Below are 20,034 nucleotides of genomic sequence, written 5' to 3' on the forward strand. Positions count from 1 at the left end.
TGCAGGGTTGCCATTGACATGCAGGATGCTGATTTTGTACATTCAATAATAAAAGCAACTATATATAGCTTATTCATTCATTCATCCATTCAGTGAATGACGTAGATTTATCGGTGAAGTACAATATGTACCGCTGCAAAAGTAGTCGTTTTTAAAAATTCAAAAATTGATAGTAAAACACCTGGATGTGCAAAAGGTAATACAATCTGGCAACCACGTTTATTTTGGCAAGGCAGAAGGAGAGGTTTGCTTTTGCAGTCAGCCTCCGGAAAAGGTACGAATTAAGTGTATAGTGAATGTAAACAGTCAAAAGAATCAACGCCGCGTCACGAAAGGTACAAAGGAGTGAATATCAGCAATATTGCTTTAAATTATATTTATTCAGTAAATGAAAGGCGTATACATGCGTGACGCGTACTGCTTTTAGCTAGCCAGACAGCTAGCTACAGAATGCAACTAGCCTAGGTGGTCATTCGTATTTTACGCGTCAGTAACAAAAAGGACGTCAGCAATGTCAGTAATTACGTTGTGTAAAAAAACGAATTCAACGCAGAATATATGCACGCAATTTGTTTGTCTGTATGTAACGTTCGGCTGTTGGTAACCTATCGGAAGTGGCTGTTCTGTTGCTAGTTAGCCGGCGATTTCGCCAGCCCACCTACGGCTATCTGTCAACAGTATGTCCCCCCTCCTATGTGGCATTACATCCATTCCTTTGACATATTATACGATGAAAAAATGTTTTTTGTGTGTTGCATCCCGCCAGTTGGAATGCCGTTGAATGGTTGCTTGGGTAATAAGGGCCAGCGGTCGGAAAGATGGCTACTTTCGTCTAGTCCGGCCCTGTTGCGTATTCTGAGGACAGTTACGAAATAATTCGATTTAATTGGTAATTAAGATGACAAACTAGATAGACAGTAAGTATGTTAAATTACCACCCCATTGCAGGTTGCTCAGGAGATACACGTAATGTAGATTTACGCTTAATATTTAATAACTACTGCCAAGTGACAACTGTATGTATGTATATGAACGTGACGATCACTCATTTTAACGCCTATGTACGGTAATTTATTAAATACAATTCAAGTTGTTATATCTGGCCCAGGTTCTGCAGTAGTTCTAAAAACAGGCTCTCCCAATGTTAACTAGTTGGCAGTTTTCGTTCTAGTCCACCTCAGCATAATTTACTAATTTAACATCTGAACAATTCTATGGAAGGAGGTCTGTGCATTGTATGTATATGTTAAAATGTTTAGAATATTGTCATTCTAAGATTCATAAGAAAACCAGTTATTTAAAAAAAAATTAATACTTGAAAATGTTTTAAACATTACATATTGAAACGTACGTGCGATTTCTTTGTTTTCTGTTTAGCTAATAGTCATAGAGCATCAATCTGTAATTAATCTTGTTATTGCTATACAGGTCAGTCACATGATACTGTAGTAAATCTTGATAAATAGACATAAGTGATTTTTTGTTTAAAAGTTGGGGTTTCTTCTCATTTAACAGTGACTCCTGTTTTCTTGTGTTCAGACACGTGACATCAGCCCCATCCCCCTTTTCCCTTGAGTTGTGTGGAATGGCTGCAGTTTGGCAGCAAGTATTGGCAGTGGACGCAAGGTGACCTTTATTTATGTGCATTTAGCTATAACATTATTTATTAATTATTAATTAATAAAAGTCACTCTATATCTCAGAGTTGCATTAAAATAACATTTTTTAAACTAACCCCTATTGTTATGTTTTGGCTGAAATGTATTGTTTTCTATTCTTCCATAGGTACAATGCTTATCGCACGCCTACCTTCCCGCAGTTCCGCACGCAGTACATCCGTCGGCGCAGCCAGTTGCTCAGAGAGAATGCAAAGTGTGGCTTTGAGCCAGGGCTGCGCAGACAGTACCTGAGGCTGCGCAGCCAGCTGCTGGCCCTGCGCTATGGGCCCCTCTCTGAGCAGAGCAGCTTCCGAGCCAGCAGCGTGCGCAGCTCCCGCACCACGCTGGACCGCATGGAGGTCAGGCACCGAGGGAGAAAGAGAGGGAAAGGAAATCGACCTTTAGATGCATCATTCGTTGCGGGGGGTGCTGCATAGAATGCTATTGTCTGTCATCATATTAATGAGCAGTAAATGAGCAGTGTAGCAATATTTGTTCTTCTTAAAAGAATAAACTTGATATGATGGAAGCATTGAGCCAGTAGAAGGACCTATCTGGGGTGCAGGTGAATCTGAAAGTTTTGACTTACATTCAGATTTAAGCTGTTTTATATCCTTTGTCATCAGGAGTTACCTATAGCAGAACATAATTGGCCTTTTTCTGCTGCTGATTTAATAAAGCAATAGGCTTGGTGATGAACTTATGGAATGAACACGCATCCGGGATTTGATTGGAACACAGAACAGAATACAGAACTGGAAATTAGGCTGGAGATAAACCCATAAAAATGCCGAATGGCAGATATCCAAAAGCAAACAGGAATGCTCGGATGTCTCGTTTTAGCGGGATATTTTCAGATGAAGAGTATCAAGGTACAGGTTAGTCGTTGAACTCTGTAATTTAGGTGTCATGCCCAACCTGCCTTGCCATTGTGCACTTAATGGTTCCCTCAGCCAGTGTTGTGTTATGCAGGCTCACGTCACTGTATTTTTATTTTTTTCTTGTCTCTTGGCAGGATTTTGAGGAGGATCTGAGGGCCCAGGGGGCACGGGGCCACCGCAGGTCTGTCAGTCGAGGTTCATACCAGCTACAGGCTCAGATGAACCGGGCTGTCATTGATGAGAGGTATTCATGAAGGGACAGCAACAACACTCTTTACTGTATGTAATCCTCTCATCCTCATGCTAACAGGGACATAAAGCTACCAGCCATAGGATAAAGACTTTTTCCTTTATGATTCCTGGGTGATGAGGAATTTCAATCAGTGTAACCACCAAACCACAAATTGTGTAGCACTGATACTCCTTACGCTCGTACCTGGGCATTACGACAGCACGTATGTTTGTAATGTGCTGTCTGCGTCACTTGTACGTCATTTAGGAAAAAAAGTGTCTGCTAAATATGTAAATGTAATGCTGAAGGATATGTTTGCAATTGCAGACCCCCAGGCAGCCTGGTGCCCACCTCGGTGGCAGAGGCGAGTCGTGCCATGGCTGGGGATACCACACTCAGTGAGAACTACGCATTTGCTGGCATGCACCACATCTTCGATCAGCACGTGGACTCTGCTGGTGAGTAGATCAGTGTCGGTACTCTGCGGCCCTGTTGATGTAACATCCTGTCAGGCCAAAGGAATGGTCTCATTGCTTCTCGTTCAAGTTCCATTCTAGCTGCTCGACACGATAAGTAGAAAATTTGGTAGCAAGGTGAATTTGCAGGGTGTTTTTGTCTCTGAGGTCATTCACATGAATTTGACCTGTGAATTTGCGTAGCTGAACCAATCCGCATGGCATGGGCGGAGTTCAGCCCTCAGTTTCGCAGCAGTGCAAAATGGAGAAGGCCATTATCGTAGTTGTATCTTTTTGATTTGAAGCTGCCTGTGTATAAAATATCAGTACAGAAAAATTCCTGGCTGCCAGTCACTGTTTGCTTGAGGGTACTACTAAAAGCATAATTCTGATCCTAGGGATTGGCTACGCATGTATGCATTAACAGTATAAAGGGTTACATGTGCTGGTAATGTCTTGTCATAACAGCACACCATTACACTGGTATCTTGGTGGGGGGTTCCCCCATGATGAAATTCTACATATGAAAACACCGTGGTATACCCACCTTACCACGATAAAGTGTATTATCTTGTCAGAGCCATTTTTATTTTACTCAGAGTCGCTAGATATTTTTCACGCTAAAGTGACTGTACCTTAATCTTTGTAAATGATCCACAGTCCCACGGCTGCAGTTTGCTAACGATGACAAGCACTTGCTAGCCTGCTGCTCCCTGGATGGCACTCTGTCCATCATGGCACTGTCCCCGGCCCCACCAAGTGTCAAGGTCACCCTTAGGGGCCACGCTGGGCCTGTCACCGACTTTGCTTGGTCTTTGAGCAATGACATCATTGTGTCCACATCGCTGGATGGCACGCTGTGCATCTGGAACACGCAGGACGGACGCTGCATTCGCGAGGTGGCCGACCCCGATGCCAGCGAGCTGCTCTGCTGCACCTTCCAGCCCATGAACAACAATCTGACTGTGGTTAGTAGACACACAACATTAGGACTCTACGTTCTTGTCAGTTGGTGGGCTGCACAATATTGGAGAAAATTCACATTGCAATATTTAAAATTTTTGTGATTAATATGGATATTTATAAAACATAAAAGGATGAAAATGATTATGATTGGCTCAGACAGGACATGCAGAGCCAAGGTAAACTTTAGAATGCTTGTTTTTTGTAAACAAATTTTAGATGATTTAAAAAAGAAACTATCATTAAAATTGCAAAGCTTGCTAAGTTTAGTTTCATATGACAGTAAGAATGTTTTAGCGTGACTTATTGTCTTAATCCAGCTGACTTGATGTACAGAACAATCGATGTAGTTTATTATTGCACATTGTGCATCTCTATTGTCATGTGAAGAATTTGAATTTTTGGCACTTCATAATTTTTTCATACCAAATTTCACATTCCCTTGGACTTTTTCTTGCTTCTTTTGCCCAGGTGGGGAACAGTAAGCATATCCTGCAAGTGGTCAACATCTCCACTGGGAAGAAAGTGAAGGGAGGTTCTAGCAAGCTCACAGGCCGAGTTCTGTCCTTATCTTTCGATGCTCCGGGCAAGATCCTTTGGGCTGGGGATGACTGTGGCAGCATTTTCTCCTTCCTCTTTGACATGGCTACAGGTAAGTTCTAGAACCCACAAGGGTTAGTGTACAGTGCTGTTTCTTTTCTGTATTTGAACAAAATGCGATATATGTCCATCATTCTATTTGTGTTCTTACCAACTAATATAGAAAATCTAATTAAATGGTGAAAGCATGGTGTTATTTTTATAATTTTGTCTTTGCCAGATTAGCCAACACAGTACTTGCACACATAAATGATTCCAGAACCCTTTTTGGATTCCCCTGTTTGAAAGAGCTACTTCTGTGTTGGAGGAATCAGCTAAAGGAATGGGGGTAGTCTGTGAGTGTGACATGCGACGGCCTGACGGCTGCTGTGCTTTCCCTTGACAGGAAAGCTGACGAAAGCCAAGCGGCTGGTGGTGAACGAGGGGAGTACCATCTCCAGCATATCAGCCCGCTCCTGGATCAGCAGGGAGGCCCGGGACCCCTCCCTCCTGGTCAATGCCTGCGTCAACAAGCTGCTGCTGTACAGGTCAGTCACATAACACTGAATACTTATGTAATACTGTGTAAGTGCTGGCAGCTATTGGGGTATTATATGATTTGCATAGGCTTAGAAATCTTATTGATTGATTAGTCTGGCATCCTGGATATTCTCGTCTTGTACGCTCTGCTTCCAGGGATAGACTCCAAGCTAACTGCTGTCTGGTACTGTCTGGTTTGACAGGGTTGTGGACAATGAGGGCACACTACAACTGAAGAGGAGTTTCCCTATCCAGCATGGCTCTCAGCTTCTGCATAGCATTTTCTGCCCACTGATGTCCTTCAGACAGGGTGCCTGCGTGGGTAAGACCTGCACACAGCCCTTCTGTGACCGAACAGAGATTTATTTCTGTGTGGATCCCATCTGACCGCACTATGTCCATCTCTGTCTTCTGCAGTGACTGGCAGTGAAGATGCTTGTGTGTACTTCTTTGATGTGGAGCGCAACACCAAAGCCATCGTCAACAAGCTGCAGGGCCACAGTGGGCCAGTGATGGACGTGAGCTTTAACTGTGACGAAAGCCTCCTGGCTTCTTCAGATGCCACTGGCATGGTTATCATTTGGAGGCGGGAGCAGAAGTGACCACACCTACTTCTCATTTCCAGTCACACAAAACCACCACTTCTCCATGTTGCAATTTTTTATGTTCAAAGCCACATACAAGTAAAAAAAAAAAAGCTTACCCATTCCCTAAAGACCACATGTGTATATGGCCGTGACATAACTAGATAAAAAATACTTCAGATTTTACATCCTTTACGTAATAGAAGCTTGTAAGCGGCAATGTCGATGCTTAACCCTGTTTTTATTTTTTAAACCACAGGTTGGTGGGAAAAATGACAAACTACAGAAATTGAGTATTTAACAGTTTATTGCAAGCAGAAAGCTTAGGAGTCCACTTTGTTCATTTAGTCTTTGTGGCTTAAATACTATGTAACAACTACTATGTTGATTTATGCAACTGTTTTCGGAAAGGTGAGATATTTGTGGCAGTACCACTCAAAGCTGGCAGAACATGTTACATTCCCATGGAGCTCTGAATGATAATACTTCAGTATCAAATTTACATCAAGTATATTTACTTGTAACAGTTTAAGTCTGCCAGACCTATAAAGAACCACTTTCCTTAAATTTGAATGCAACAATACAAGAGCAAAACACTGTATTTCAGCCTTAAGTTATGCAATTTAAAAGCTTATAAAAGCATGAATAAAACCATCCAACAATGGGCAGGATCACAGTTTGACAGATATTGGTGTTTGCATGATTCAGATGTGTGCAGGGATGACTAGCTGACTACGGATATTTTACAAATGTTTTGCCATAGACAATAGAAAAGGGATCCTAAACCACACGATATAATTCTAATTATTTTCATTTTCTAACAAGGCAAAGTAAATATCACAATGTATTCACATATTTTACTGTTGTAATTTGAAGTGAAAACACTGCAATGCTTTTGAATCTGACGTGCTTAGCTTTGAAGAGGCAGCTTTAATATCTCTGTCCAGTTTAGAGTAACTGTATGGAATACACAACTAAAGTGCAATCAGATATAAATCTAGGATATACAGGAAGAATTTAAGGTGAAATATTTTGTTTTTAACAAAGAAACGTTTCAAGATCCTGAGCTCTACTTAAGATGCTGACACGAAGGGATTACCTTTGTGTTTTGTTAGATCGAAAACCCTGGGCCTTTTGTGGCTCTCAAAGTCTGTATTTGTCATTGAGATGTAGTTTGCCGTTTTTCATGTAAATAATATTGTTTTGGAACACACTTGTCTGAAGCAGTGCACTACAGTGTGCCTCGTGTTTTGAATGTGATTGTGGGATGTAAAAAAAATCGATGGTACCATTTTGTGTGGATGTTTCTTTTGAGCGTTGCAGGTTGACAAATTGCTACTGATTTATGAGTGCTTTATTCATAATAAATGCCATTACTGGGAGTAAAACAATTCTGAGTAGTTTGTTCGGCTTTAATTAAATTTAATTTTAAGAAAATTAGTATTAGAAGCTTGCAGGTTTCTTGGCTGAATTTAACTTGTTTTGGGGATTTAATTTGTTTCTTTAATAATGTAGGCATAGACGGAATTCAAATTAGATGTCTTATTAACTATAATCGCAAATTAAAGATTTATGTAAAGAAAAGTTGAAATTCTAAAAACTAAATAGATATTAAAAGTACTGGTTCCTTGACGCAGCAGTGTCAGTGCTCAGCTTTTTAAATAATCCATTTCAGCTAAGCGTATTTTAACAATGTTAATATGCACAAATCCGTTATTCTTACCTCTACTTCTTCAGTGAAATCGGCGCTACATCCAAATATACATACCTGAGAATTGTTTGCATAATCGTTCACGTAAAATATAAATGTCTAGTTAAAAGATTAGACAATAGACTAATTTTTTTGATTGATATACATTTTGTCGAATGGAAAAATCACTAACTGCGGTAATATTACGTTGGCCGTTTTCCAACTACATTCCGTGAACGAAACACCACGCCACACAAATACACAGAAAATGAATATCGAAGATCTATATTCTAAGAATACCTATGTACGTGAAAACGCGACGCCTCCTGATTGGCCGTTGTCCTGCTCAAATCGAGTACACAGCTTCCCCTATATTTTGTGAGTTCGAATTGGTTAACTTCTGTCCATTTGAAAAATTCATCAGCAAAGCTCGACGCCTATTGGATAAAACAAGTGCCAGTGAATACCAAATCTTCCAATCGTTGACGTCTCAGATGTCCTACCTCCGCCCATCTATAGCATTCCGGTTTTGGCGGTGGGGAGAAGATGGCGGAAAATTTGAAAGGTAGGAAGTATTGCTTTATATTGCTCAAGGGTTTTGCGTTTAGCTTGTAAAAAACGGTCCCATTTCTTCGTCGTAGTGCGAGAATATGGAAATCGACGATATATTGCGAAGAGACATTTGGAATTCTGACAGCGAGCTGGTTAGCTGGCTAAGTGGCTGTCGGCGATTTGGTAACTGTTAGGTAGATCTCCACAGTGCCAAACGAGCGTAACGACGGATTACCGAAAGAGTACAGATCCAAGGCAGCTTTAACTAACCTTCGGAAACAGTCTGCTGCACGAGACCTTACAACCTGTTAGTCCATCTGGAGCTGCTGGGCGATGATGGAAGGCAGGCCGCTATTGTGGGAGCAGAGAAGCAGCTAGGCTAAATATTATTGTTGGTAACTTTTATTGGTGCATCGGCTGTCTGTCTCGGTTCCTTGTGTTCAAAGCGATTAGTCTGAGGCCAGATCCACAAGCGCAGCCGTCTGTTCACAAGCAATTTAATGTCAAAATGTTTAGCCCATTTTAGTCCGCCGTCTGGCATTACAATAGTCGACGCCAGTTTTAGCCACATGTTTTGTTCCAGAGTAATCAAGACTGAATTGTGGGGTACTCCACTCCTTACTTTACGACCGTGTTTAAAAGCATGCGGCCTAATACTCGGGTGACAACAGAAAGAAAATAAAAAGAAACATTTATATTTTTCCAGTGAAATGGTTTTAATATCTATGATATTGTGAGAATAATAATGTGTGTTGCGTTGCTGCGATTATGCATGAAAATGAAGCGTCTGGCATTGCAGTGCAAATGTTAATGAAGCTGTGTATTCTTTAAACGATTTGGCTCTACGTGTGGCTATAACACTAACAGCTGCACAGATCGCTAATATTCAGAGCCGGTAGTGTGGGAAAACGGCAAGGGAAACGCAGAAGCGTATTATTCATTCGTAAATCAGAATATGTTTTAGGTCCCAGATTAATATTAAACTGACATTTAATCTTCTGATAACTGCGTTTTACTTTGTATGTTTGTTATACTGGTGAAGATATGGGAATCGTATTTTTCTGGCTCATGTTGTTATCGATAAGACTGAGGTCTCGCAATATTAAATTACGGAACGGTAACAAAGCAGTTTTCCTTAACGTTTTTGTGCTGCATCACAACGCTGTAGCATAACTGGTTTTTCGCCCTCCGGACTTTTTTTTTCTAGCCAAACTGCTTATTTTAGCTATTGTCAAACTAACGTGTTTAAGCTTGACTCTTATAAAAACAAAGTATATGCTTTGTTATTGGACCTTTATAGACCGTTTCAGAATTTTCTGTGTAGGGTCTATGCATATCTATGCATATTGGATGCTATAACTAATCTTTTTGTACTGTGTGTTATGGTGTGTTAGTTTGTTTTATGCCCACAGTGATTCAACTTAAGGTCAATTAGCAAGTTAAACACCTTGTCAGCATAACTATTTCTGCAAGGGGGTCCATAAGTTATGCTTGTCTACAGATCTAGTTAACGTGGCTGAAACGAATGGGAAGTGTGGGTTTTCTCTATGTAGCGGAGTCGGTAAACACTGGATTAACTGATCATTCCAGAAGAATTGGTTATTTTGGTTAATACCGGTCGTGATGCTACTAAATGCTGTGAATGTTGGCATGTTCCTTGCTTGTTTTCTCCGCTGCAGGTTGCCGTGTGGCGTGCAAGGTGTCACTGAGCCAGCTGCAGACTCTTTGCCAGCAGGAGAAGGTCTTCTGCCAGAGACTGGGACTGAGCAAAAAGAAGTTTAATGACTATGAAGTAGAGTACCTCTGCGACTACAAGAAGCGTAAGGTGAGTCATGCAAGAAATGTATTGGGAGTTTATGGGTTCCTGTCTGTTCCCAGTGTACTTTGAAACTGATGTCATTTTCAAAAGGTAAACTTGTTTTGAAAGGTCGGGTGTGATGGATAAACTAAATTTCGTGGTGGTTGTTTTTCAGTACGCGGTTGCAGTGGTTAAGCTGTGTTGCACTACGTTGCAAACTGTGCGTTTTATTTAGTGTTTGTGCTTTAATTGCCAATGACAGCTGTCATACCAATTCTCTTACCATCCGAATTCCTTCCACCTGTGACCTACCGTTCAGCTGTTAGGCCGATGATGCAATAGTAATGATGCAGTTTCAAAGTACCCCGTACTTTCAAGTGACCATGTAAAGTTTCCAGTTCACCCTTAGTGCTGCAGTATGAGTTCACAGTAATAACACGTGTTCAAATGCTTTTTCTAAAGGTGCGTGTTTATTAATTACTATTAAGAAGTCGCTTGCATGTAGCTTTAGGGTACACGACACGTTTTATTAGATTATTAATGTATATTTCGCCTGTAGCCAATTGTGCGGTTATACTCGATGAAACATATCGCTATATATGCATTGATAATCTAATAAAACATCTAATAAAAAAAGTACTATTAAGCTAAATGCAAATGATCTCTTAAAAACACAAACACACTTTTTAAAAAACATTCATAGGCATATTTTATTGCTGTGAACTCTTGCTGCAGCACTAAGGGTGAAGATGAAACTTTGCACAGGAGGAAGGAATTTGGATGGGGGAAGAGATTTGGCAGGACAGCTCCACTGTCAGTTTATATTGGGCTGCTGAGCAGATAGCTCATGGGAGCTTTACTTACACAAAAAATTTCTAAGGGGAGAATTCAAAAATGATTGGTTCAGTGAGGTGACCAATCAGATTGTAGAGGAGGCAGGCCCAAGATATCTTATTGAAATGACATTTGTTAGAAATTTTGTGAAGTGTATTGAATTGTGAGCTGAATGCATTGTTACACCCCTAGTAGGGTGTAAATGCACTTCTAATGTAATTAGATAGGTAGGGCTGTAATGGCATGCCATTCAGTTTCAACATTTTTAGTTTGGTATGCACAATGAAACAAGTGAATACATTTATTGACATGGGCGGAACCTAAATTCAGAAGTAGATGGATAACATTATGCTAATTGTGTTTGTGAGTTGGTATCTTCTAGTGCTGATTAGTCAGTTGTAATGGCGAAACGACAGCTGGAATGTCCTTCCACATCTTTTAAATCAGTAGCGTTAAGACCAAGACTGTATGTCGGATATCTAGCTGGAAACAGATCCAGTATGTGCTATCTAATTTCAGACATCATCCAAATGTGCATGTGACTGGGACAAGGCAGACACAGTCTCTGCAAGTGGGATTTAAGCTGCTGTTTTTTGTAACTGTTCCTAAATTCTGCTTGCAGTTTTAATAATAAGCATTTTCAAAACAAATTTTCCCGCTGTACCAAAATTGCACTGAACTGTGAACCCAAAACCCAGATGTGTACCAAACTGTGAATTTTATGTACCGTCACAACCCTATGTAGCCCCAGTTTGGTACCATACAGATTTTTTTTGTGTGTTTTTCTCAGATTGCTCAGAATGGCTTTATTCATTGGCATTTAGCTTCCAGTGCAAGAGGCTGAATGTAAGTTACCTACCTCAGGTTATGTAATCCATGTCTGTTCTCAGATGGTGCCGTTTGTACAGGTGTCTTGTACAATAACTTGTGATGACTGGGTTCAGCTTTCCTCAAGTTGGGGAGCTGCAGGGCCATTAGCCATGGAGCTGTCTTTCTATTGAATGTGTGTGTAGTCTGTTGGTGCACAAAGATGCTATGAGGCATTCATTATAAACCAACTGATTTATTTTCTTCCTGATTGCTTTTGTAATTGCTAATTTAGCAAACGATTAATGTTAGTTGGCAGGAAGTTGTTCCAGCCTTGGAACAGCACGCGCTCAATAGAAGGACTGCTGAATCATTTCCAAAATTTGATCTCAAAAGTACGCTCCTTCACATCGCCTCATTCCACAAAAGACTTCTCACTTGAGTGCTTCTCATCTTTACCAATAAGTGCAACTTTTGTGATGCGATAACTTAAATGTCGTTAGTCTGCTAACTCGACAAAATTATATGCATCATTTCACTAGCATTCTTTTTGAACAGTGCTATAGATGTGACTTTTCAGGCAACAGGGTGTGATTATGTCCCAGCATGCTAATTCCTAAGATTGTCCTTCACTGTAGCCTTGATGATGATGATTGCAGACAAATGTTTTAAGTCAATAATCATCAATATAGTGTTAATGCTTATTTGTGCTGTTTCCTGGAGTAGATTTTAGCTGCTGAATAGACAGTTGTCTATCCTGTCAATTGTTCACCCATAAAACCCATGTAATGTTATATAAATCAATGGGTCAAATGGTGTAAATCTGCAGTTCTTAAAACAGCTCAGTCCTTTACTATGTTTGTACTGAAGTAACAGAAGGTGGGTTATTATTAAATGGCGCCCTAAGATGTATATATATTTTTTTTTTTACCGTAAGTGAAATAGACTTCAAACACTTCATCCATTAAAAGGAGCTCGGCATATTTTGTATGTCAGTTCAAAAAACTTCTTTCTACGTTTTTGAATTTTCACTGTCTCACCTTAAGGTTAGCAATCAAATGAGTTGTGTTGAAATATTCGTTAGTAGATCACTTTTTAGCAGGGCAACGTTTGCAAAATGCATTTCTAACATCGTTTTTTCTTTAACATTAAAATAATTAGTCGCAGCAGACATTTTTCTAACTTCAGTACATGGGAGTGCAAAGCATCCTCGGTCACCATTTTAATGGGAATTGTCGGCTTTTACTTTCAGAATTTATCATAAGTCTCTGCATTCCTAAACCTATGTTTGCTTGTGTACAAACTGAAGACCAATGAAATATTGAGACAAGACGAGGGTAAGGTAGAGGGTAATTTTAACAGCAGGAATCCTCATATGGTTTTGGGCAATGCATGTCCCTCAGGATCAAGAGTTCTACCTGGTGAAGTGGAAGGGCTATCCTGAGTCTCAGAACAGCTGGGAGCCGCGCAAGAACCTCCGATGCATTAAGCTTCTCAAGGCATTCCAGCACGACCTGGAGCTGGAGCTGCGGAAGCACAGGAAGAGGCGCAGTTTCAAGAAGCTGGACAGTGGTATCTCCTCATACTTGGTGCAGAAGGCCAAACAGCGGCAGGAGCTTCACCGCTGGGAGGCTCACCTCAACAAGATGCGCAGTCACAAGGGCCGCATCTTTGTGCTGAACGAGGTGGACCTGGAGGGCCCGCCTAAGAACTTCACCTACATCAACAATTACAAGGTGGGCGATGGCATCATGCTCAACGAGGTGACGGTGGGCTGCGAGTGCACCGACTGCCTGGGCAACCCGGTGAAGGGCTGCTGTGCCGGGGCCTCCCTCCACCGCTTCGCCTACAACGACCGAGGCCAGATCAGGTTGCGCGCCGGCTTGCCCATCTACGAGTGCAACTCGCGCTGCTGCTGTGGCCTGGATTGCCCCAACCGTGTCGTTCAGAAGGGCATCCAGTATGACCTCTGCATCTTTAAGACGGACGATGGACGTGGTTGGGGTGTACGCACCATGGAACACATCCGTAAAAACACCTTTGTCATGGAGTACATCGGGGAGGTAAGTCAATCTCTGCAGCTTTGTGGAAAAATTTGTGAATAGTTATTTGAAATAAATAGGTGCATTGTTAAACTTTCTAATTTTAATTTCTTTGTAAACTACCTGTCACTGTGCCCCTTTTCACATATGGTTAATAAAACAAGCCAAGGAGGTAGGCATAAACTCCTAAAATAGTCTGATAAATTACATCATTTTGAATTGGCATAAGTGCATGAACATTTACTGCCAAATATAGCAAGTGTATTTTTTTAGCATTATGTCATTATAAAACGCATTTATATGTATACGGCTATGCTAAAAATTCAGACTTACAGATAATTCACAGCATGATTTTTTCATTTCAAGTGTTATGTGTAATAGCTCAAAGCATTTTATTTGGCTATAGAGATTTTTATCTTGGGGCGGCATGGTGGTGCAGTGGTTAGCACTGCTGCCTCACACCTCTGGGACCCGGGTTCGAGTCTCCGCCTGGGTCACATGTGTGTGGAGTTTGCATGTTCTCCCCATGTTGTCGTGGGGTTTCCTCCGGGTACTCCGGTTTCCCCCCACAGTCCAAAAACATGCTGAGGCTAATTGGCGTAGCTGAATTGCCCATAGGTGTGCATGTGTGAGTGACTGGTGTGTGAGTGTGCCCTGCGATGGGCTGGCCCCCCATTCTGGGTTGTTCCCTGCCTCGTGCCCATTGCTTCCGGGATAGGCTCCGGACCCCCCGCAACCCAATAGGATAAGTGGTTTGGAAAATGGATGGATGGATGGATTTTTGTCTTCATTGACTGAATGAATTTTGAGAATCTAATTGACAACAGAAACTATTATTCTTAAGGTAGCTGGTATGTCCGTTAAATACGAAGGTCTCTCCATTGTTGATCCCATATAAGCTGGCTGGCTTAGATAAGTGTCTGTTGTTCATTTAGTCTGACCCCTGCTGCTATTGTCATCTCACGGTCTTGATGTATAGTTAACTGATGACTGACAGGCTCACTTATGTCTCAGATCATCACAACCGAGGAGGCGGAGAGACGCGGCCACATTTATGACCGCCAAGGTGCCACATACCTGTTTGATTTAGATTATGTGGAGGACGTGTACACGGTGGATGCTGCTAACCACGGGAATATTTCCCATTTTGTCAACCATAGTGTGAGTATGTGTGGTGGGTTGTCGTTGGTCTTTTTCCTGTGTTGTTGTGGGAAAGGCTGCAAATGATTACTTCTGAGTGATTGGCTGCAGCTCCATTACTGATTTCAGTCCAGTAAAGACACGCATTTGAGCAAGACATTGAACCTCAATTAATCCAGGCACCTGCTGGCCCTGATTTTTCAGCTGTTTGTCGCTTTGGATAAAAGTATCTGCCTGTAGGTAAAAGTTAAAAATGTAACTATGCAAGTTGCTTTACATTTTTTTCCCCACAGAAAGGTCGAGACGTTTTTGTGCCTCTGTGTCAGTAGGACCTCATGATGCTGTAAAAAAAATCACATTGAGATATTTGTAGTTTTTCTGATATTTTGAAACAATAGGAGTTGAATATTCTCCCTGTAATGAACTATAATCAAATATTCAGCAACTGTCCAGTAAATTGGTGTTGCTGCTGCATGCCAGCAGACGAAGCAATGCAGACAGTTTACTTGCTTTTGCTCAAAGTTGTCTAAATATTGATATTAATATTATGCGCAAGTAAAAAGGATGCAATTGATTACAGTTGGCTTAGAGTGTGCATGTCATCCAGAGCTCATGCAAAAGCAGCTGCTAACTTAAGATTGTAATTTTAATGACTGTTCTTTAAAAAAAAAAAAAAAACAAAGTTTGCTAAATTTTGTTTGCCTTTAACTGTAAACAGCTGCTACCACGAGTATCACATTCCTCTCAATGTGACAGTTGCATGTGCATTAACATCACACATCTTACAGACCGGTTTTTTCTTGTCCTGCCTGTTCATTTATTTATTTGTTTAACTACACATGTTCACTTTGGTTTGTGTGCTGTTCAGAATGTACTGAAACTTTTGACTTGTGTGTGTGTGTGTGTGTGTGTGTGTGCGTGCGAGCAGTTTGAGTCATGATTGCTTTTGGGGCATTTATTAATGACAGCCACGCGTCTTCCACGGCAGTCCTTTGACTAGTATGCGTCTCTCTTTGCTCCTCGGCTGCAGTGCAACCCCAATCTGCAGGTTTACAACGTGTTTATTGACAACCTCGATGAACGGCTGCCTAGAATAGCCTTTTTCGCCACCCGTCACATCAAACCCGGTGAGGAGCTCACTTTCGACTACAAAATGCAAAGTAAGTGGATAAGGCCTCTGTGTGTGTGTGGAGGTGGTGCATGCTTTTGGAAACACATATAGTTCTATAGCTATGTTAACATGGGCAATTTTTAATTTGCATTGGAATATCACACAAATTTGGGGGGGGCGGAGAAGCCAAATCTTGGTGCTTTTTGAAGTGTGCTTTGGGTTATTGTTCTGTTGAAGAACCATGGTCTTTGGACACCAAGCATTCTGACACTGGGTACGGTGCTACACTACAGTAAAGCGGGGAGTCTCATGTGATTTCATGATGCCATGTGCTGTGTCATGGCATGCAGGGCCAAAGGCAGCAGAGCAACCCCAAAACACCTGTGAATCTCCTCCTTTGACTGGAGGAATAATGTTCTTTTCATTTGAAGGCTTCCTTCTGTTTTTTGTAAACATAAAGATGTTCTTTAGCGAAAAGCTCTAATTTTATCCTCATTTCATCATCCAGGGTACATTGTGCCAGAAAGTTTTGGCTTTTTGTTTGTTCTGGCAAACGGTCTGGCTTTCTTTGTGTTGGGTTGGGGCCCTGCCGGGTCTCCTACCTTGTTGTTGGTGAAGGTGTAGTACGAGTTGAAACTGTTGTACCATGTCTGAAAGTCAGCTTGAATCTGTGACAGTTGATCGAGGTTCATTCTCCACTTTTCAAGCAATTTGCTAAAAGTTTTCATCTACTTGTTGCTTCCATCCACCTTAAACTTCTTGATAAGACTGTGTTCAGTGGACACAGGAACATGAAGGTCTCTAGAGATGGACTTGTAACCATGCAATTGTCTATGCTTTTCCACAGTATTTCTTTTTTCCTCTTCATACAATTTTCTACTTTTCCATTTTTTTCTTCTTGCACTGTGGGATACACACACACACTAAACACAGGTCTGATAAACTTTTCCTCTATTTAAACTGGTTCAGTGTGTTGCTTGTAACTGATGAGTTGAAGTGAAAATGATAGCAGGACTCCATTACAGCTTATTAATGGTGCCAATCATTCTGTCAATTCCATACTGTGATAGTACAAACCGGATTCCAAAAAAGTTGGGACACTAGACAAATTGTGAATAAAAACTGAATGCAATGATGTGGAGATGGCAAATGTCAATATTTTATTTGTAATAGAACGTAGATGACAGATAAAAAGTTTAATCTGAGTAAATGTATCATTTCAAAGGAAAAATATGTTGATTCAACATTTCACGGTGTCAACAAATCCCAAAAAAGTTGGGACAAGTAGCAATAAGAGGCTAGAAAAAGTAAATTTGAGCATAACGAGGAGCTGGAAGACCAATTAACACTAAATAGGTCAATTGGCAACATGATTATAAAAAGAGCTTCTCAGAGTGGCAGTGTCTCTCAGAAGCCAAGATGGGTAGAGGATCACCAATTCCCACAATGTTGCGCAGAAAGATAGTGGAGCAATATCAGAAAGGTGTTACCCAGCCAAAAATTGCAAAGACTTTGCAGTTATCATCATCAACTGTGCATAACATCATCCGAAGATTCATAGAATCTGGAACAATCTCTGTGCGTAAGGGTCAAGGGCGTAAAACCATACTGGATGCCCGTGATCTCCGGGCCCTTAAACGACACTGCACCATAAACAGGAATGCTACTGTAAAGGAAATCACAGAATGGGCTCAGGAATTCTTCCAGAAACCATTGTCAGTGAACACAATCCACCGTGCCATCTGCCGTTGCCAGCTGAAACTCTACAGTGCAAAGAAGAAGCCATTTCTAAGCAAGATCCACAAGCTCAGGCGTTTTCACTGGGCCAGGGATCATTTAAAATGGAGTGTGGCAAAATGGAAGACTGTTCTGTGGTCAGACGAGTCACGATTCGAAGTTCTTTTTGGAAATCTGGGACGCCATGTCATCCAGACCAAAGAGGACAAGGACAACCCAAGTTGTTATCAACGCTCAGTTCAGAAGCCTGCATCTCTGATGGTATGGGGTTGCACGAGTGCGTGTGGCATGGGCAGCTTGCATGTCTGGAAAGGCACCATCAATGCAGAAAAATATATTCAGGTTCTAGAACAACATATGCTCCCATCCAGACGTCATCTGTTTCAGGGAAGACCCTGCATTTTTCAACAAGATAATGCCAGACCACATTCTGCATCAATCACAACATCATGGCTGCGTAGGAGAAGGATCCGGGTACTGAAATGGCCAGTCTGCAGTCCAGATCTTTCACCTATAGAGAACATTTGGCACATCATAAAGAGGAAGGTGCGACAAAGAAGGCCCAAGACGATTTAACAGTTAGAGGCCTGTATTAGACAAGAATGAGAGAGCATTGCTATTTCTGAACTTGAGAAACTGGTCTCCTCGGTCCCCAGACGTCTGAAGAAGGGAAGATGCCACACAGTGGTGAAAATGGCCTTGTCCCAACTTTTTTGGGATTTGTTGACACCATGAAATTTTGAATCAACATATTTTTCCCTTAAAATGATACATTGTCTCAGTTTAAACTTTTGTTCCGTGATTCATGTTCTATTCTGAATAAAATATTAGATGTTGGCACCTCCACATCATTGCATTCAGTTTTTATTCACGATTTGTATAGTGTCCCAACTTTTTTGGAATCCGGTTTGTAGATTAGACTTGCATGCAACACTTGGTTGTAATTTTGTGTACAGCTATAAGAATGAAAGCCTTAATGCAGTTTTATACTGACATACTGCTCCCACCTCAATTTGTTTTCAGTTGATCCAGTGGACGCAGAGAGCACAAGAATGGACTCGAATTTCAGTCGGGCTGGTCTTCCAGGGTCCCCAAAGAGGCGGGTTAGGGTGGAGTGCAAGTGTGGAGTGGAGTCTTGTCGAAAGTATTTGTTTTAAACTGTACTGAATGTAAGCATTGATCATCATGGGGGGGGGGTGCATGGTTTGAGTGGCCGTTGTATAGTATTTTCTTTTTTTAAATCAATTTGTTTTCGCCATTTTTTTTTAATTAGTCTTCTTTCATTTGAACACATTTAAAAAAATTTTTAAGATAGTGGAATTGCCCTCTATCTTAAGCTATTGGTGGCTGAAACAGGAAAAAGTGGGATGATACGAGGGAGGGGTGAAGTACAGTAAGGTAGTATTAAAGCTACTAAAGGGTACTGTGAATGGAGATTGTTACTCCACAAACTTGCATAGTTCAGAATTAACCTTAAGCCTGGTTTCAGTGGAAAATGGCAATGTTTAGATTTGACTTTTCCCCCTAAGACGCTGGGTACACTACCAGCTGTTTTATAACGTGTGATCATCTTTTGATGAAAACGTTCTGCTAAATTACATTATATGTAAACTAAGCTAACCACTTTCTGAGCAGTTCCCTTATCTAAAAGCATCATTGAGTGAATATGAACACTGGAATTGCTGCCCATTTCACCCCATGTCCTATAATTGTTCTGATCTGTGCAGTTCATAGATATGTTTGTGGAAGTGTTTAAATACATGTATATGCATTGTGAGATACTCTGTGTACATCTCGGTATGGCTTACAGAACCATGCATGTCTTCATATTTTTGGAAGGCTTGCATGTACATGAACAAAGGGCTAGGAAATGAAAATCAGTTGCGTTTCAGGTCGTAAAAGCAGGGCACGTGTATTCAGATATAAACGTAGCTGTTTCTCTGTGGTTTAACAGTACTGTAACTACCTGTAATGAGATGACATGCGAGTTTCCTGTGCCTTTCTCAGCACTTGTGCCACACCTTCATCCTACAGGTAGTCAGTCAGTCAGTCATGGGTTGAAGATTGTGTTTTCCATCCATCACTATATCCAGTTGGTTATTATAATATATATATATATATATATATATATATATATATATATATATATATATATATATATATATATATATATATATATATATATATATATATTATAAAAAATAATAATGACCCCTTGCTCTAAATATTTTATGTTATCTTGTGAACAAAACTGAATTGAGGTGAGATCTAGCAAAGTAATTTTGAATATATATTTTTTTCCTTTATAATTTTAACATTTGCTGGTTCGTGATACACAGTCTACATTTTTAACGCATTTTAAAAAACAGTAAATCACTTCAGTGTTCTATCGATGGGATCAGTTACTAGCAACTGTGAAAAGAAGAAAAGT

At 40.8% G+C, this 20,034-nt stretch overlaps 2 protein-coding genes across 7 annotated transcripts; both read left to right on the forward strand.

Moving 5' to 3' along the window:
* The first annotated feature begins 137 nt into the window (after nucleotides 1-137).
* On the forward strand, nucleotides 138-7,283 carry wdr13 (WD repeat domain 13). Of its 6 annotated transcripts, none has more exons than XM_049017005.1 (10): nucleotides 138-274; nucleotides 1,540-1,626; nucleotides 1,786-2,017; nucleotides 2,674-2,783; nucleotides 3,099-3,229; nucleotides 3,887-4,194; nucleotides 4,661-4,841; nucleotides 5,175-5,316; nucleotides 5,512-5,630; nucleotides 5,726-7,283. In XM_049017005.1, exons 2-10 carry the CDS (start codon nucleotides 1,586-1,588, stop codon nucleotides 5,908-5,910), a joined length of 1,449 nt encoding a protein of 482 aa, XP_048872962.1. In that variant the 5' UTR covers nucleotides 138-274; nucleotides 1,540-1,585; the 3' UTR covers nucleotides 5,911-7,283. The 6 variants fall into 6 exon arrangements, with proteins under 6 accessions (XP_048872962.1, XP_048872965.1, XP_048872963.1 ...); XM_049017008.1 differs by having other exon boundaries at nucleotides 166-274; nucleotides 1,516-1,626; XM_049017006.1 differs by having other exon boundaries at nucleotides 201-335.
* A 724-nt stretch (nucleotides 7,284-8,007) lies between these two features.
* suv39h1a (SUV39H1 histone lysine methyltransferase a) lies at nucleotides 8,008-19,725 on the forward strand. The gene is made up of 6 exons (XM_049017486.1): nucleotides 8,008-8,147; nucleotides 9,814-9,959; nucleotides 12,977-13,636; nucleotides 14,630-14,776; nucleotides 15,786-15,915; nucleotides 18,627-19,725. The coding sequence occupies exons 1-6, from the start codon at nucleotides 8,129-8,131 to the stop codon at nucleotides 18,758-18,760; spliced, it is 1,236 nt and encodes a 411-aa protein (XP_048873443.1). The 5' UTR covers nucleotides 8,008-8,128; the 3' UTR covers nucleotides 18,761-19,725.
* Nucleotides 19,726-20,034: the final 309 nt, after the last annotated feature.

Source organism: Brienomyrus brachyistius, chromosome 6 (genome assembly GCF_023856365.1).
Source record: "Brienomyrus brachyistius isolate T26 chromosome 6, BBRACH_0.4, whole genome shotgun sequence".
NCBI lineage: Eukaryota > Metazoa > Chordata > Actinopteri > Osteoglossiformes > Mormyridae > Brienomyrus > Brienomyrus brachyistius.

Coding starts and splice junctions, on each gene's coding strand:
- suv39h1a (XM_049017486.1), top strand. Junction 13,637..14,629: donor TCATGGAGTACATCGGGGAG/GTAAGTCAATCT, acceptor CTTATGTCTCAG/ATCATCACAACCGAGGAGGC. Junction 14,777..15,785: donor CCCATTTTGTCAACCATAGT/GTGAGTATGTGT, acceptor CCTCGGCTGCAG/TGCAACCCCAATCTGCAGGT.
- wdr13 (XM_049017005.1), top strand. CDS start 1,586: ATGGCTGCAGTTTGGCAGCAAGTATTGGCAGTGGACGCAAG. Junction 2,784..3,098: donor CGGGCTGTCATTGATGAGAG/GTATTCATGAAG, acceptor TTGCAATTGCAG/ACCCCCAGGCAGCCTGGTGC. Junction 5,631..5,725: donor CAGACAGGGTGCCTGCGTGG/GTAAGACCTGCA, acceptor TGTCTTCTGCAG/TGACTGGCAGTGAAGATGCT.